At 37.9% G+C, this 14,356-nt stretch overlaps 2 protein-coding genes and 2 non-coding genes across 4 annotated transcripts; 3 read left to right on the top strand and 1 right to left on the bottom strand.

Moving 5' to 3' along the window:
• The first annotated feature begins 886 nt into the window (after nt 1-886).
• On the top strand, nt 887-4,776 carry rps5 (ribosomal protein S5). The gene is made up of 6 exons (XM_059350775.1): nt 887-942; nt 1,967-2,070; nt 2,421-2,630; nt 2,944-3,072; nt 3,467-3,565; nt 4,663-4,776. Coding segments are annotated over exons 1-6 (612 nt in total). The 5' UTR covers nt 887-941; the 3' UTR covers nt 4,732-4,776.
• On the top strand, nt 2,200-2,332 carry LOC131985679 (small nucleolar RNA SNORA3/SNORA45 family). Its single transcript, XR_009395661.1, has one exon. It is a non-coding gene; the product is annotated as a small nucleolar RNA SNORA3/SNORA45 family (small nucleolar RNA).
• Nucleotides 3,263-3,394, top strand: LOC131985678 (small nucleolar RNA SNORA3/SNORA45 family). Its single transcript, XR_009395660.1, has one exon. It is a non-coding gene; the product is annotated as a small nucleolar RNA SNORA3/SNORA45 family (small nucleolar RNA).
• A 1,106-nt stretch (nt 4,777-5,882) lies between the features above and the next one.
• ddah2 (dimethylarginine dimethylaminohydrolase 2) lies at nt 5,883-14,330 on the bottom strand. Its single transcript, XM_059350053.1, has 6 exons — nt 14,181-14,330; nt 11,822-12,364; nt 10,584-10,772; nt 8,865-8,984; nt 7,412-7,555; nt 5,883-6,296 (listed from the first exon to the last, which is right to left on the bottom strand). Exons 2-6 carry the CDS (start codon nt 12,119-12,121, stop codon nt 6,177-6,179), a joined length of 873 nt encoding a protein of 290 aa, XP_059206036.1. The 5' UTR covers nt 12,122-12,364; nt 14,181-14,330; the 3' UTR covers nt 5,883-6,176.
• Between the last annotated feature and the right edge of the window lie 26 nt (nt 14,331-14,356).

The raw sequence follows: 14,356 nt of genomic DNA, 5'->3' as shown, positions 1-14,356 counted from the left end.
TTTTTTTGTCAACCCAAGTAACTGTGGGTGGCTTATTGTCAAGTGACCCATGGAGACTGCTCATGCCAATTTTTATGCTTGTATCACCAAATAAACCATTATATAATTTAATTGCTCCACTAAGGTGTCGGCCATCTTGAAAAATGGCCGCCATCTTGGAATTTCAAGTAACTGTGGGTGGGTTATTGTCAAGTGACCCACAGATACTGCTCATGCCAATTTGTATGCTTGTATCACCAAATAAACCATTATATCATTCAATTGCTCCACTAATGTGTCGGCCATCTTGAAAAATGGCCGCCATCTTGGAATTTGCGATGGCCTAATATACAGATTTGTTTGAAACATATCCACCAACACATACACCAAATTGTGTGCTTCTATCACAAAATAAACAATTCTTGTGATTTATTGAGCTAATCCGCCCCACAGGGGATGCACATTTTTGGGGGGTGCTACCCACACGTTTAGCCCCGTTGCTCATTCCATGAATGCACGATCCTTACAAGCTGTACCTCGTTGTAAAGGTGACTAATCAGGCTTTCCAAAAATATACAATTCATCACCAGTTGGTATTATTAAAAGGGCAGTTTTTATTCATCATTGATTTATTCGTATAACAAATGCCTGCCACGGCCACTAGGGGGCGCTTTTGAGGTGGCCCAATATCCAGATTTGTTTGAAATATATTCACCAACACATCTACCAAATTTCATGCTTTTATCACAAAGTGAACGATTGTTGTAAAATATTGAGCTAATCCGCCCCACTATGTACATACATATTACATATTACGTACAACCGTGTCAGAGGAAAAACTGCAACTCCATGCATGCTTTGCGCACCGGAAGAAACCCTCCCGCTCAGCGGATATCTGCACGCGGCGCCTCGGTTAGGCCCTTTTCCGTCTCAGAGAAGTGTGGTACACAACGGCAGACACAAGTGAGTGAAAAAATCTCATTTTTCTCGCTTTAAATGTCATCAAAAACATTTTTTCCGTGTAGTTGGAAGCGCTACCGACTCCCGTTGTCAGATAATTCAGCGCAAAAACATCCAAATTGAGCCATGATGTTGTTTTATTTGCTCAAAGAGATTCCGTACGGGCACCGCGGCGCTGAGCGTTAGCATGTGGCTAGCTCGTTAGCACATGTGGATGCGGCATGTTGATTAGCCACATCAATACATCTCACTCTCCCTACTGAATTTCACTAAACTCTGCGTTAGTTTACTCCTTAATGTTGCATCTTTAACGTAGACAACACCGACTCTTTATATTAACAGAAAATATCGTTTTTTAAGCGTTAGCTAGCTTGTCTGCTGACAGTTGGCTAACGTTACGTTAACTTTGGAGAAGCAGGCTTCAGCTCGGGCCCTGCTGTGGAAATGTGGCTGCGTCTCTCACCTTAATGTTCGGACAGTATCTTTAATAATGTTTTGTTAAAATGATCTGTGTTAAAGATAACTAGTTACGCATTTGTCTACCATGATGTGTCACGGTGAGTGTTAGCATGAACACGGGTAGAGCTAAGATGTGAATCTGTATGTTCACATTGATAATGAAGGTTACAATTTTATTTTTAAGGTGAATATCAACCAAAATACTAACCATACTATTTGCCTCCATTTATGGTAACATCTGACAACCTGATTTAAGATGAAAGCTTAAGATTTCCCAGCCAAATTTTTATAAAGTGATCTAAATGAAAACGATATGGTGCATCTCAAGACGCCTTTCCTTTTAAACAATAAAACTTTTAATGTATGAAAAGTTTTGGGGACTGAGATCCGTGTTATTTGAAATTTTATTCGATCACTTTAATGCTTTTTTTCATGCTGACTGAATTGTTTCCAAGAAACTTATGAGCACATATCTTAAGATTTAAAGTGTTGCTCTTTCACAATTCAAATTGCAAATTGAATTTATTTCCTTTGCTTGAATTGACCACTTTTTCTGTTTTATCCTTAGTGACTGAGTGGGAGACTGCCCCAGCTGTGGCCGAGTCCCCAGAGATCAAACTCTTCGGCAAGTGGAGCACCGACGATGTCCAGATCAATGACATCTCCCTGCAGGTAAGCAGCAAGACAGTTTGCCAATTGATGTGGAAATGTTTTCACTGTTAAATATTCCCCTAATCTTCCTCTTCTACTGAAAGCAGATTTGTATGTATAAGCTGTAATAAGAGTTTGTTTGATGCATTAACCGAGGCTAGAGTCACGCCTGAACACTGACCCGTTGTCCTGGTGTGCTAGAGTGCTCGCAGAGAAAATGTCTTTGCTTATTCATTGGCTGTAGTCTGTCGTGGCCCAGTCAATCACCAACTCAGACACACTAACTCTTCTTACTTGCTGCATCTCAACAATACTGTGTTCAAATCTGTGTAAGAACTATGATGCTTACCTGGCTTCGCTGTTCTCAACAGGATTACATTGCTGTGAAAGAGAAGTACGCCAAGTACCTGCCACACTCTGGTGGACGTTATGCCGCCAAGCGTTTCCGCAAGGCCCAGTGCCCCATCGTGGAGCGTCTGACCAACTCCATGATGATGCACGGCCGCAACAACGGCAAGAAACTGATGACCGTGCGCATCGTTAAGCACGCCTTTGAGATCATCCACCTGCTGACCGGAGAGGTACGTACTTTTCAACACAGTTGTCACACTCCATAATTTTACATCCCACAGAGCCAACAATTATTTGACCTGCATTTATCCTTTCGAAGTATTGATTTAAATTATGTAGAATGTGTTTGTTTTTTTTAATTGAATTAAACATCTGATCCAAAAAAAACCCACTTGTTTTACTCCAACTTGTGCTGTTTCGATTGAGACCCTACATACACTCGCACAACTCATACTATTGTCATTGATTAACATTACTTGATGTGTTACCACATGTTGTGCATTGATTGAAGTTTCTCACATTATTTTTATATTTTGTCCACAGAATCCCCTCCAGGTCTTGGTCAACGCCATCATCAACAGCGGACCCCGTGAGGACTCCACCCGTATCGGTCGTGCTGGTACCGTCAGGAGGCAGGCTGTGGACGTGTCGCCCCTCCGCAGAGTGAACCAGGTAACCACACATTTAAATACATAACAAAAGGGGGAAAGTAGGCACATAACAAACTTCAGCCTCCAAAATTACAACTTAACTTTTTCATTAATTTGGAGCTGGAGCTAAGCAGTTTGATGGTGTTCATGAGCCTTGAACCCATTTGTGCCTGCAGAAATGTGTTCTTCGTTTAGTTGTATTTTGTGTATTAACCGAGGCTAGAGTCACGCCTGGATATAACCCGTTGTCCTGGTGTGCTAGAGTGCTCGCAGAGAAAATGTCTTTGCTTATTCATTGGCTGTAGTCTGTCGTGGCCCAGTCAATCACCAACTCAGACACATCAAACTACAGACCAGCGTTTGTTTCAGTAAAGTTTATTTGTCAGTCACTCACAACCTGCTCTTCTCTCTTGTAGGCCATCTGGCTGCTGTGCACAGGAGCAAGAGAAGCTGCATTCAGGAACATCAAGACCATTGCTGAGTGCCTGGCTGACGAGCTGATCAACGCTGCTAAAGTGAGTTTATAGACTGTGTTTTGATGTTAGTCGGCCTAAAAAGTAATGCTGTGTGGGCTCTCTTCCAGTCATTCTGCCTCATTTTAGTTGATATGGCTCGATAAAGCAAATTCAATATAGTTTCACTTCACTCGCTTGAATTATGTTGAATTTGCTTTATGGAGCCAAAAACTAAAAATGAGGCAGACTGACTGAAATAAACCTGGCCTTTCAGGTAAACTTGTTTTATGGAACAGGCCCCTGTTCTGCTCTTAACATTGCCAAGGCCGTACCCGCTTTTGCATGTTTTAGGATCATAATAGTTTGTATGCATTTCCCTTGTTAAACAAATATTGGTTTTATAGACATGTTATCATTTTGACCATCCCTGAACCCCCCAAATTAAGGTTGATTGCCTTCATGTCCCTTAAATCTTTCCCTGTACAGCAGTGCTTTTCTATACATATCTGAATTAGCCACATTAGGCTTAAGTGTTTTCTGTAAATCAGTTTAATCTAAGCTCGACTCATGTATAGTTTTGACTAAAGTTACAGCAGAAACTGTTTGCAATCCATCGCCATCATTTAATGTTTTACCACACTGACAGTGAGTATTCACGTTTCTTATGTGCCCCAAATCTCATTGTGGATACTGTTAACCCATTTCAATAGCTTATCAGCATTCTGTTTCTCAAGAAACATGATTATTCTGAAAAGGTATTGTGTTGCAGGCAGGCTTTCAGAATGAGATTTGAGGCACATAAGAAACATGAATACTCATTGTCAGTGTGGTTAAAATATAAATGATGCCAGTGATGGATAGCTAATGGTTTCTGCAGTACCCTTAGTCATGCAACAGCATCCAACTATACATGACTCGTATATAGATGTCTAGAAACACATTGGGTGCAACTTCAATCAACCTTTGAGGGCTTAGGGAAGGTCACAATTAAACATGTCTAATGAACAAATCAGAAATACATACAGGCCTGTTTAAATTATTGTCCAAACATGTAAAATTACATTAACAAGATCTTTTGTTTTCTGTCTCCCAGGTTTGGCAAACTTAATGCAAAGTAATGTGACATATACTTAACTGTCCATTTCTTCTGATTTCAGGGTTCATCTAACTCTTACGCCATCAAGAAGAAAGACGAGTTGGAGAGAGTTGCCAAGTCCAACCGTTAACCTGTTTGCTTTCTAACAAAACAAATAAACTTGAAGAAATTTCAATTGAGTCTTTTTTCTTTTTACACCACATCAAGTTTAACTTTATTTGCATCACTACACCTACTACAAATTCACACGTAAGAAAGCTAAAACCATTTAAAAAACTCTGCATTACTATTCTTAGCAGCTACATGTCCTGTAAAACTAATAGTTAAAGTAGCCTGGTAGGATCATCCTATCATAGGGTGGTCTTATCAGGCTACAGCTGAAGATGCACTAACCTGTTGTACATTGAAAACAGCAGGTTCCCCAAAAGGTAGAGGTTTTAGCCTCTTGCCTGTTAGCAGAACACCACTGATGGGACGCAATTTGTTTCTTAATCATACCTGCCAAAATTATGTGAAAAATATGGCTTATAATTAGTGTTTTACAGTACCTGTCTTACAATTGCTTGTACATTAAACGTCCTTGCATGCACTTTATTTGTAAGCCACCAGACTCCGTTCCACCTTATTATGCTAACTAGAATTTCCCTTGGATAGCCATTTCCAATGGCCGCCACACTTCATTGACAGTTTTCACAGAAGATGAGATGCTTGTGTACCACTGCCTCAAATGGTTAGTTTGTGACTTTTGTAACTAACCATTTGAGGCAGTGGTACACAATCATCTCATGTCCTGTGAAAACTATTCAAGGGAAATTCAAAATGGCATTAAAAACTGTGGAAATCATTTAAGTATGTTGTACACTTAAGCTGATATTCTATATTTGTCTGGTATGCGTTTGTACCAACCGCCATCTAATGTAGCTAATACACTGTATAAATAATTAGAAAATGTCAGACAGCAGGGAGGTACTAGAAGACATGAAACAGAACAAATTGCCCTCTGTGGCATCAACATTACAGGTGCATCTCAATAAATTAGAATGTAATAGAAAAGTGTCAATAATTAAATTCAAAAGGTGGAGATAACACATTATATAGATCCATTAGACAGAACGAAACATTGCATGTCTTAATTTATTTAATGTTGGCCTGTTTTTCCATCTATATACACAATACTTTTGACTTTAACTACTGGTAATGGACTTTTTCCATGATCTAATTTATTGAGATGCACCTGTATTTACCTTAAATGTGATCTGTCAGATCAGTGGTGGTCACAACTTAAAAGCTACATGTGAATTTAATGGTTTCACTGGTAATTATTCTAAAAGTTTTGAGCACAAATCTGTGAGCTGTACTGTTCGTTCAGCAGGGGGGGCAGCAGTGGTAAGAATCCGCTTACAGTAAGTCAGTTAACAGATGTTACAGTTGGATCATATTCTCATACAGATGCTGCATGTCAGTGTTTTCCTCTAGAAGAAATAAATAGACTAGAATCTGGGGAAAGTGTTTATGTGATCTCCCTGCACCTCACTATTAACATGCAGGTAAAAAGCTTTGTATGAGGCTTGCCCTTCAGAAATATGTGTGTTTTCTGTTGATGAGGAGGCAAAGCGAGGACAGAGACGCTCCCAGTTTGGACGCCTCGCTACAGGCTGTTGGCAGGAGGGTATAGTCCTGGAGCTTTTGGAAAGCCTGCAGACAAGATGGAGGGGAAAAAATTACTCATTATCAGACTGAACTGGGAAAACCAAGAGGAAGAAGTTCCCTATTAATACCAGAAGGAACTGTTAATGTAGTCTACATATACTCCTTTTTCTTGTACATTATCTGTCATTAAGCTCAATGGAGAAAAACGATTCAGAGATTGTTCTTGCTTGCGTTTGTATTATGTTAAGTGTCTGAGTACCTTTAAAGCACTATACAAGTAAAATGTATTTTATTTTTTAGAGCATTTGAATAATCATCTCACTTCCAGTCTGCTTTAAAGAAATTATTTTAATTCCAAATAATTATCAAACAATGAGAGATTCGATCCAAGTACATTTGCTCAAGTAGTTTTCATTTGAATGCATGTCACAAAAGATAAGGTTATTGAATTCTGGTTTATAATTCGTTTTTTTCCCCCATGGTACTTAAACATTTGCAGGGAAATATTGTACTCTACTACAATTGTTTGACAGATGTAATTACTTTTTCACATATATTACATTAAGAGTTGATGAAATGCAATGATTTTATGAATTAAACTACTGTGCCTTATATTATATACAATAGAGCCAATACCAGTCATGATAACCACATTCCATTAGACAATATATAGAAGTTATAAATTATGTTACGGTCCTTTAAACGCCATTTAATGCAGCAACATTTTTAGTTGTATAAAACACTTTGTAGCCCTAGGGGAGCTTTTTAAAGTCTAAAAAAATAACCCTGATTATGTTTTCAGACGTATCTTGGATCAAATCCTTTTCATCTATTTTGAGTTCGACAGATGTGGGTGTTTATCCGGCGGGGAGGGTCTAAAAAAAGACTTTATTGAGTCGCATAGTGGAGCTGTAGGAGCCAGTGTTTTTTATTCTAGAGCTTAACCTAACCCGGGGACTTAGAGTCAAGATACTTTGACCTCTGCAGTTTGTCCTTTTTTAATCCGTCTCCTGTGTGACCTCAGCTTCTGGGGTAGCACAATATTAAATTTCAAAAGACACAACAGAATAAAATGATGCTGCCATAATCCTTTACTTTAACAGAGACTGTTTTTGATCCCGAGGCCTGCAATAAAAAAGTAAATCCTCAGCTTTACTCACAGAGACGCTGTCGGGACATTCCTCTGCGGGCCGGTGGAGCAGGAAGTCCAGTTTGGACGGACCTTTGATGTAGATGCAGTTTGCTGCTGATTCCTCGGGAACAGTGAGGACTTCATAGTGGTGATCAGTCAGCTGCTCCATCATCTGCAGACAAACACACACACACACTTATAAGACTGTGCACCACCCTGACTGCTATAAACACACGTAATGCAGCAGAGCACTCCCAGCAATGCACAGGCACAAAGGCAACACGAGAGCCATTATTAATATGACCTCAGCTGTCAGGAATTGATGATGTGTGCAGAGAGAAGGGAAACACTGACACCATGTTTGATAGATGATAAGGTCAATATTGACTGGAAAGAGATGTTAGGGCCTGACTAATACATGATGTTCTTATTTAATGGAAAATATGAATCATATGCACAGGCATAATAATACTTAAATCAACCTAGAATCTTACACATTCTGGGATTTTACTTGGAAATGTCCTTTATAGTTCATTACTTAAGAGACTTTTTACATTTTTGCTCGATTAAAGAAGAAAATAAAATCAGCATTATTTTGGCCAATATTGACATCACAAATATTACCATGATTAGTCATTTACTTTGGAGAGCTTTTATAAACTTAAGTTTTTTTATTATTATTTTAAGGGAAATAATTCAATTGATTTTTTTTTTAAATAGATGAATAACTAAAATAAATGCACTATATTTACAAACATGTAAATATAATATATATATATATATTATATTTACATGTATATATATATAAAACAGATACAAAATAACTATGTTGTAAAATAAGTGCACTTCTACAGCATATTGACAACCATACATACATTTCAATGTTAAATAATAAATAAAAAATAAATTTGACCAAAGTGAATTAAATCAAATACACCATCCACCCAAAAAACTTGAATACGCTATAAAAAAACATAATAAAAAAAGAATGTAATGATTTGCAAATCATTTGCGACCTACATTCAATCGACTACAAAACATGATATCTATTGTTTTTGTAAATATATGCGCTTATTCTGAATTTAATGCAATTTAATTCTGTTTTCATCCCTGTTTTACAGTGTCACAACTTAATGTTGTTGCCACAACATACTGAAAACTCCTAAACATATATTCAACATTTTGATAAACTATATTCAACATGTTCCAGTCAGTAACTAAAAAGCAGAAACGAGAGCATAGTTTTGAAAGGAATATGGCACAATAATGTTTTCAACTTGACAAGACAAAATTGTAATTGAAGATAAAATATAATTAGTTGCCCACATTAGTCTGTTGCATCTAATTCATGGTAAGAAAGTGAATAAACATATTCCCAAAATGTCAAATCATTCCTTGAAACATAATGCATTGTATTCAATATGTATTAACACCACACGCCCACACATACACAAACACTCAGTATTAATACAGACACTAACTCTGAGTGTCTTCTTGGCCCCGTCACTGTTGCTGATGATGATTGTGTCGGGCCCTCCCATTGAGCAGATGTTTCTCAGTCGAGCTCCACCGCAGACGGGGACGGTGGACACAGCAAAGTCCTGAACAGATGGAGGTTAAAAAGGTAAATGAAAAAAGACACGAGTTTCCTCATCTAGTTTTGTGGTAAGATACTTTTTTTCACAGCAGTTGTGTTACTAATAACCTTGATTCAAGTGTGAAATGTTTACAACTTGTAGCTCGACACAGAGCAGCCCGCTGTGTGATTCTGGAGGTTTCTGTGCAGGATCAGAGGCCGTCACACTGTCACCACCTCTTGGTCTGAATACCCCTTTTGGTTCAGTTTCATGCAGTAACTCATAAGAATCAGACCAGAAACAACAGATGCACAACTTAGCTTTTACTGCTTGAAGTGGTTGTTTGTCCCTTTTATAAGACTGTTGTATGTATTTATATGTAAGTGTTTAATATCTTAAAAGCCTTATCAGAGACAATGTCTGCAAAATAGTTGTCTACACTGTATCAGTCACTTGGTCTTAATGTAACAATGCCTACATGTTCTGTTCCCGTCAAATACATTAATAACATAAAAATAATGAAGGCTTTAATGTGTCTAATTCAAACTTTTGTCAACCTGTGGAGAATTCCTCTCTGACCAAAGCTGGTGAATTCTTTAAATGTATTAAAAAGGAGATGAAACATGTTATTCATTTTGTTTATACTTACACCAGCTTTTCATATAAACTTTGATTGTCTTTTATTGTATCATGGTATTTTAATGCTTGCTAATCTCCAAAGTAAGTGATCAAACTTGTCTAGCTTTGAACCCAAGAAACAATGGTTTTATTTAAAATATTAAAAGATCTTTGGTTTACATGAGCAATTATGCAGCTGAAACACCAGATTGTTAGATTGATTGATTTAGATTGAAAATTAAGAATTTTTCGAGACATATATATTTAAATTTAAGCATATTCCTAATCATGAAAACATAACGAAGACGTCTTACAAACTCTGCATGAGTGTGTGTATTAAAATCAAACTGAGGCTACACGATCACTACCACTAAGTGTTACTATAACGACCAAACAAGTGACTACAATTGTGTAAAACGCTTTCGTAAAATACTGAATTTTATGAATGATATTTGAAAAGCATAATGCTCTTGTTACAGTATAGAAACATGATACAGTCAGTGTAAATGGTCTGCTGGTCTTTTGTACTTCATCCTGTTCTGAACTCATGAGCCTTCCCACTAACTCATAAACACACACACTGAACATGAGTAGCACAGTGTGTGTGTGTGTGTGTGTGTGTGTTGTAAGAGCAGCTGAAGTGCGTAAATTGCACTTAAGAGAAGTGGAGGAATCAATAGTAATGGGTGGGTCGTGTCGAGCCTGAGGGGCCTCGCTGTGTGGCCTCCATTATTTGGCGTATACAACGACCTCATTCATCACTGTTTACAGACTCTAATTCCCCCAATGCAACACAGCAAATGACCACCTGCTCACTGGCACCAAGGCACTGGCTTAAAAATTTGTAATTTGTTATTTATTTATTGGCAGTGGTTTAAGAAAAGTTTCTATGAGATATATGATCCTATTTAAACACCTTTTATGACTCACAGACTCATGCATTCATGAGTAAAGACCTCAAGTAAAACAAACACTTTGTCTAGTCACTGCTCCATCTTCTCTTACCCTGAACGTGTCTGCCAGGACTTCTGCCCCTCTGTGGTTGGTGTGGGATGAGATGCCGACAAAGAACTCCCTCCCCGTGAAGAGGACGTCGCTGCCCTCCAGCGTGGCGCCTCCAGTGTCGCCCTCCTCGGCCCCCATCTCCACCACGGTCAGGTTCAGCTCGGACATCACTCTCCTCACAGCCTCCACCTGGAAACACGACAAGTACAGAGAAGGAAGCAAAGAAAGCAACACTACTTAATTCACCATGAGAGTTTGACTGTATGCAGGTTTCTCAGGATAATCATTGTTTTCAACATATTTTATTACTGTTTGCTCCGTCCATCTGTCTATGTTTAACAAAAATATATATATTTTACTGCATGACAAGTTCTAAAGCATATACATTCAAACAATTAGTCTGTGGCGACATGATAATTTCCAACAAGTTTCCAACAATAACTATGTAATTTGGTATGTTATAACTATGAGATAGGTAGGAAGGGAGATAATTCTGTGAAATTTGCCAACAGCAAACCGTTCCTTAAATATAAAGAATAAACTTTCCAGGAACAAAGGAATAATTCATTTATGTTTTCCTTGGGGATGCACAATATATTTTGGGCCAAAAGTTAATGTATCTCGAAATTGGGCATGAAAAGCAGGAAATTATTCGTTATTAGTATCAGGGGAAATAAAATCTTTATTGTGCATAACTAATTTTTTAAGGTTTTTTTTCCAGGATACCCAACAGTTAATTGGACATGTATTGTTGGAATGGTGTCGCTATTTCCCCTATAATTAGTACCAAATAACATAATTATTTCCAGGAATTTTGGGGGAAATATTTTAAATAAAATAACGTTTATATAAAGTAATGCAATGATATATAAACAATTCAATTTGTTAAATAAAAGCTTGTAGAAATAATGAACTTTTTTTTAATTAAACAATTTGTTGTATTTTAATGTTTACTGAAAGCAGCCGAAAGGCAGCTGTGACTCCACTTTAATATCTGTTTATTTATCACAAATATCATCATATATTATCACATATTTTCCCTCATGTTGTGCAGCTCTAAAGCAGCTAAACCCTTTTCTAAACAAGTGGTATCTGCTGCAAGTTCATTCTCATTCCGTCCTGAAATGAACTGAAACAAATGGCGACTTACTGCCCTTTATCACACAGAGCAAGATTAAGTGCAGAGGATTAAGGGGGAAATGTCTGAACTGAAGGCCTTTTCTTCTGCACTGCATTACCTCGCTGCGTCTCTGCTGTTTGAAGGGCCTGGTGATGAGCGCTGTGTCTCCCTGGATGACGGCCACGTCCTCTATCCTCCAGCTCTCTGGCAGCTCGGGGTCAGGGGGGATCTCAATCAGTTGCAGGCCCACTTTCTGCCTCAGAGCTCCTGTCAGGCAGCCGAACTGACGCTGAGCTTTAGCCAGGTCCACCGAGGACTCCCCGTTCTCACGACCGTCTCCTTCTGTCTTCCCAAAGGTCTCTGGGATGCCCCGCACCACGGCGTGGGTGAAGCGGCCATATGAGCAAATGTTAGCCATGATTATAATAAACTAATCACGGTCTGTCTATAAAAAGTGGTAGCAAATAACTGCTTGGATGCTAATAAGGTTGCTGTACTGTGTAAGCAACTTTTTCAGTCTTAAAAAAAAAAACACCAGCTAAATAAAGATAACAGGATGGATCGGGAGGACCAGGAAGAACATGGAGCTCATCTTCATCCTTCTCTCCAGCAGCTACTCCTCCATCTGCAGCAACAGGCAGTGAAAGCAGAAGATCCCAGCCTAAAACATAGAGGGACACATTAACAAGGTCCATCCTCTGTGGGTACAAACATTTCAGGGCCAAGAAAGAGTTGAATATCTATAATGATATTCTTTTACTTGTTTTTAAATTACTTCATGGTCTTACACTGACATGTCTCAAATGCTTATGATCCAGATACATTTTCTGGTACGAGCTGCGAAAATAATTCGACTAATCAATAAATTGAGAGAAAAATAATATAAAATATTCGTAAAATTAGCTATTTAATTTAATCTAAAGTTATTTTGATACTCCTTTGATCGGTAAAAGTCATTTTTCATACAAATATGGCAGAAAATTATGTTTTTAATATGGAAGATGCCTGCATTTCTCTGTTTTATATGATATTAAAGTGATTGTCTTTGGGTTTTGGATGCACTAAACAACAAACAATACTTAAAGTCATCAACTGGTACTCTAAAAAACTGGGATGGCCATTTTTCTCTTTTTTTTGTGACATTTTATAGAACAAACAGTTATCAAGAAAATGGTCTGCAGATTAATCAGGAATGAAAATAAATGTTAGTTGAAGCTCTAATGACCTTTGGTGTGAAAGCTTTTAGCTAATAAGCTATGAGCCGCTGGAACAGTCAGCTTAATCTGAGAGCAGCTGGAAGTGTTGACATTTTTTGGTCAACACCAACTAAAAAAATCCTGCCCTTTTTTTTTTTTGATTTGTTGTAAATTTTAATCTAGCTTTTATCTTTTTATTGTATGATTATTATAGCTATTTTTATTTTTAGTCTTTTTAATTTTTTTCCAGACTTTTATTTCAGTCTGTTTTACTACTATTATTCATATAGCTTATAAATCTATTTTATTACAGTTTTATCATTTTTTAATTATCTCAAGTGCATAGGTTTTTAGTAGCTTAGTTTGTCTTTTTCATGTTTTTACGTTCTGCACTTTTTGTAAACACTGCACTTTCATTATTTAAAAGATGCTATACAATTGAAGTTTGATTGATTTACCTTAATCTTAAAATTAACCAAGACACCAAAGAATTGTAATCATGTGAATTGTTAGTTTATAAAAAGGACACATTATCACCAGTGAAACATTCAAGGGCAGCTGAAATAACATCTAGAGATAGCACAGTTGAAAGCAGACAGAAAGAAGCATTGTCCAAGGTTAGATAAGGAAACATTATTCAATATCCCTTGCAATATGCGGCAAAGCCTTTTTCCCCATGTTTGGGCAGAGGGTTAGATTTGGGACAATTGCCCTTTCATCATCTTCCCTGAAACTCGCAGCAGTCGCCCACTGTGAGGCTGCAGAGAGGGACTTCCACACAGGATGTCTCCCAAATCTGCTTCATAACTTATGCAACAAGTGCTGGGCTCTTTGATATACATATTGTTCTAAAAGGCAGCACATAACAGAGCTTATTAACAATGTTTACCTGCAAAACCAACCAAAATAAACACAGTAAAGAGTGCTTAGATGAACAACTTTGGTGTGTGGTACCTAATGAGATACCTTGTGGAACAACAGCATTTTTGTTCATATAATTTGTAATATTTAGTGCACTATGTTGTGTTTTGACAGTGTAACAAGACTATCTTTGTAACTGTGTATTCCTGAGGTATCCAGCTGCAGTAAAGATTATGAACCACAGCAATAAACAGAACAAAACAACTTGGGTGTTTGGCTGCAGGAGTGCACCGCCCAGCACTTCACTGCTCCTTCCCAAATACTTGTGAGGATGTTCCATATCTTTCTAACGGGGAAACTATTTATAACGGCACCAGAAGTTACACAAACAACAAATACACATGTAGACTTCTATCTTACCTTTTTTAAGTGTCGCAGTTTCCACGCTCGGCGGCGTTTTTTTCTGTTTAATTTAATTTCCAAACCGACCCAGTTCCCGTTACTCCGCCGTTGTCTTTCTCTGCCCGAACAACTACATCTACAGTCAAGATGGCGACTGTGAACAAGCACATTTCCGGTAACGTATTTCAAAATAA

The sequence above is a fragment of the Centropristis striata genome, chromosome 14 (assembly GCF_030273125.1).
Source record: "Centropristis striata isolate RG_2023a ecotype Rhode Island chromosome 14, C.striata_1.0, whole genome shotgun sequence".
In the NCBI taxonomy this organism is placed as follows: domain Eukaryota; kingdom Metazoa; phylum Chordata; class Actinopteri; order Perciformes; family Serranidae; genus Centropristis; species Centropristis striata.
The sequence above is the reverse complement of the archived record's forward strand: the minus strand, read 5'-3'. Positions and strand labels throughout refer to the sequence as shown.

What these genes read in the sequence shown, in the direction of transcription:
- rps5 (XM_059350775.1), top strand. An exon ending in TCCACCTGCTGACCGGAGAG is followed by an intron (nt 2,631 to 2,943) that starts GTACGTACTTTT and finishes TTTTGTCCACAG; the next exon opens with AATCCCCTCCAGGTCTTGGT. An exon ending in AGCTGATCAACGCTGCTAAA is followed by an intron (nt 3,566 to 4,662) that starts GTGAGTTTATAG and finishes TTCTGATTTCAG; the next exon opens with GGTTCATCTAACTCTTACGC.
- ddah2 (XM_059350053.1), bottom strand. Translation starts at nt 12,121, where the DNA reads ATGGCTAACATTTGCTCATATGGCCGCTTCACCCACGCCGTGGTGCGG. An exon ending in AACAGCAGAGACGCAGCGAG is followed by an intron (nt 10,773 to 11,821) that starts GTAATGCAGTGC and finishes TCGTGTTTCCAG; the next exon opens with GTGGAGGCTGTGAGGAGAGT. An exon ending in TCCTGGCAGACACGTTCAGG is followed by an intron (nt 8,985 to 10,583) that starts GTAAGAGAAGAT and finishes CCATCTGTTCAG; the next exon opens with GACTTTGCTGTGTCCACCGT.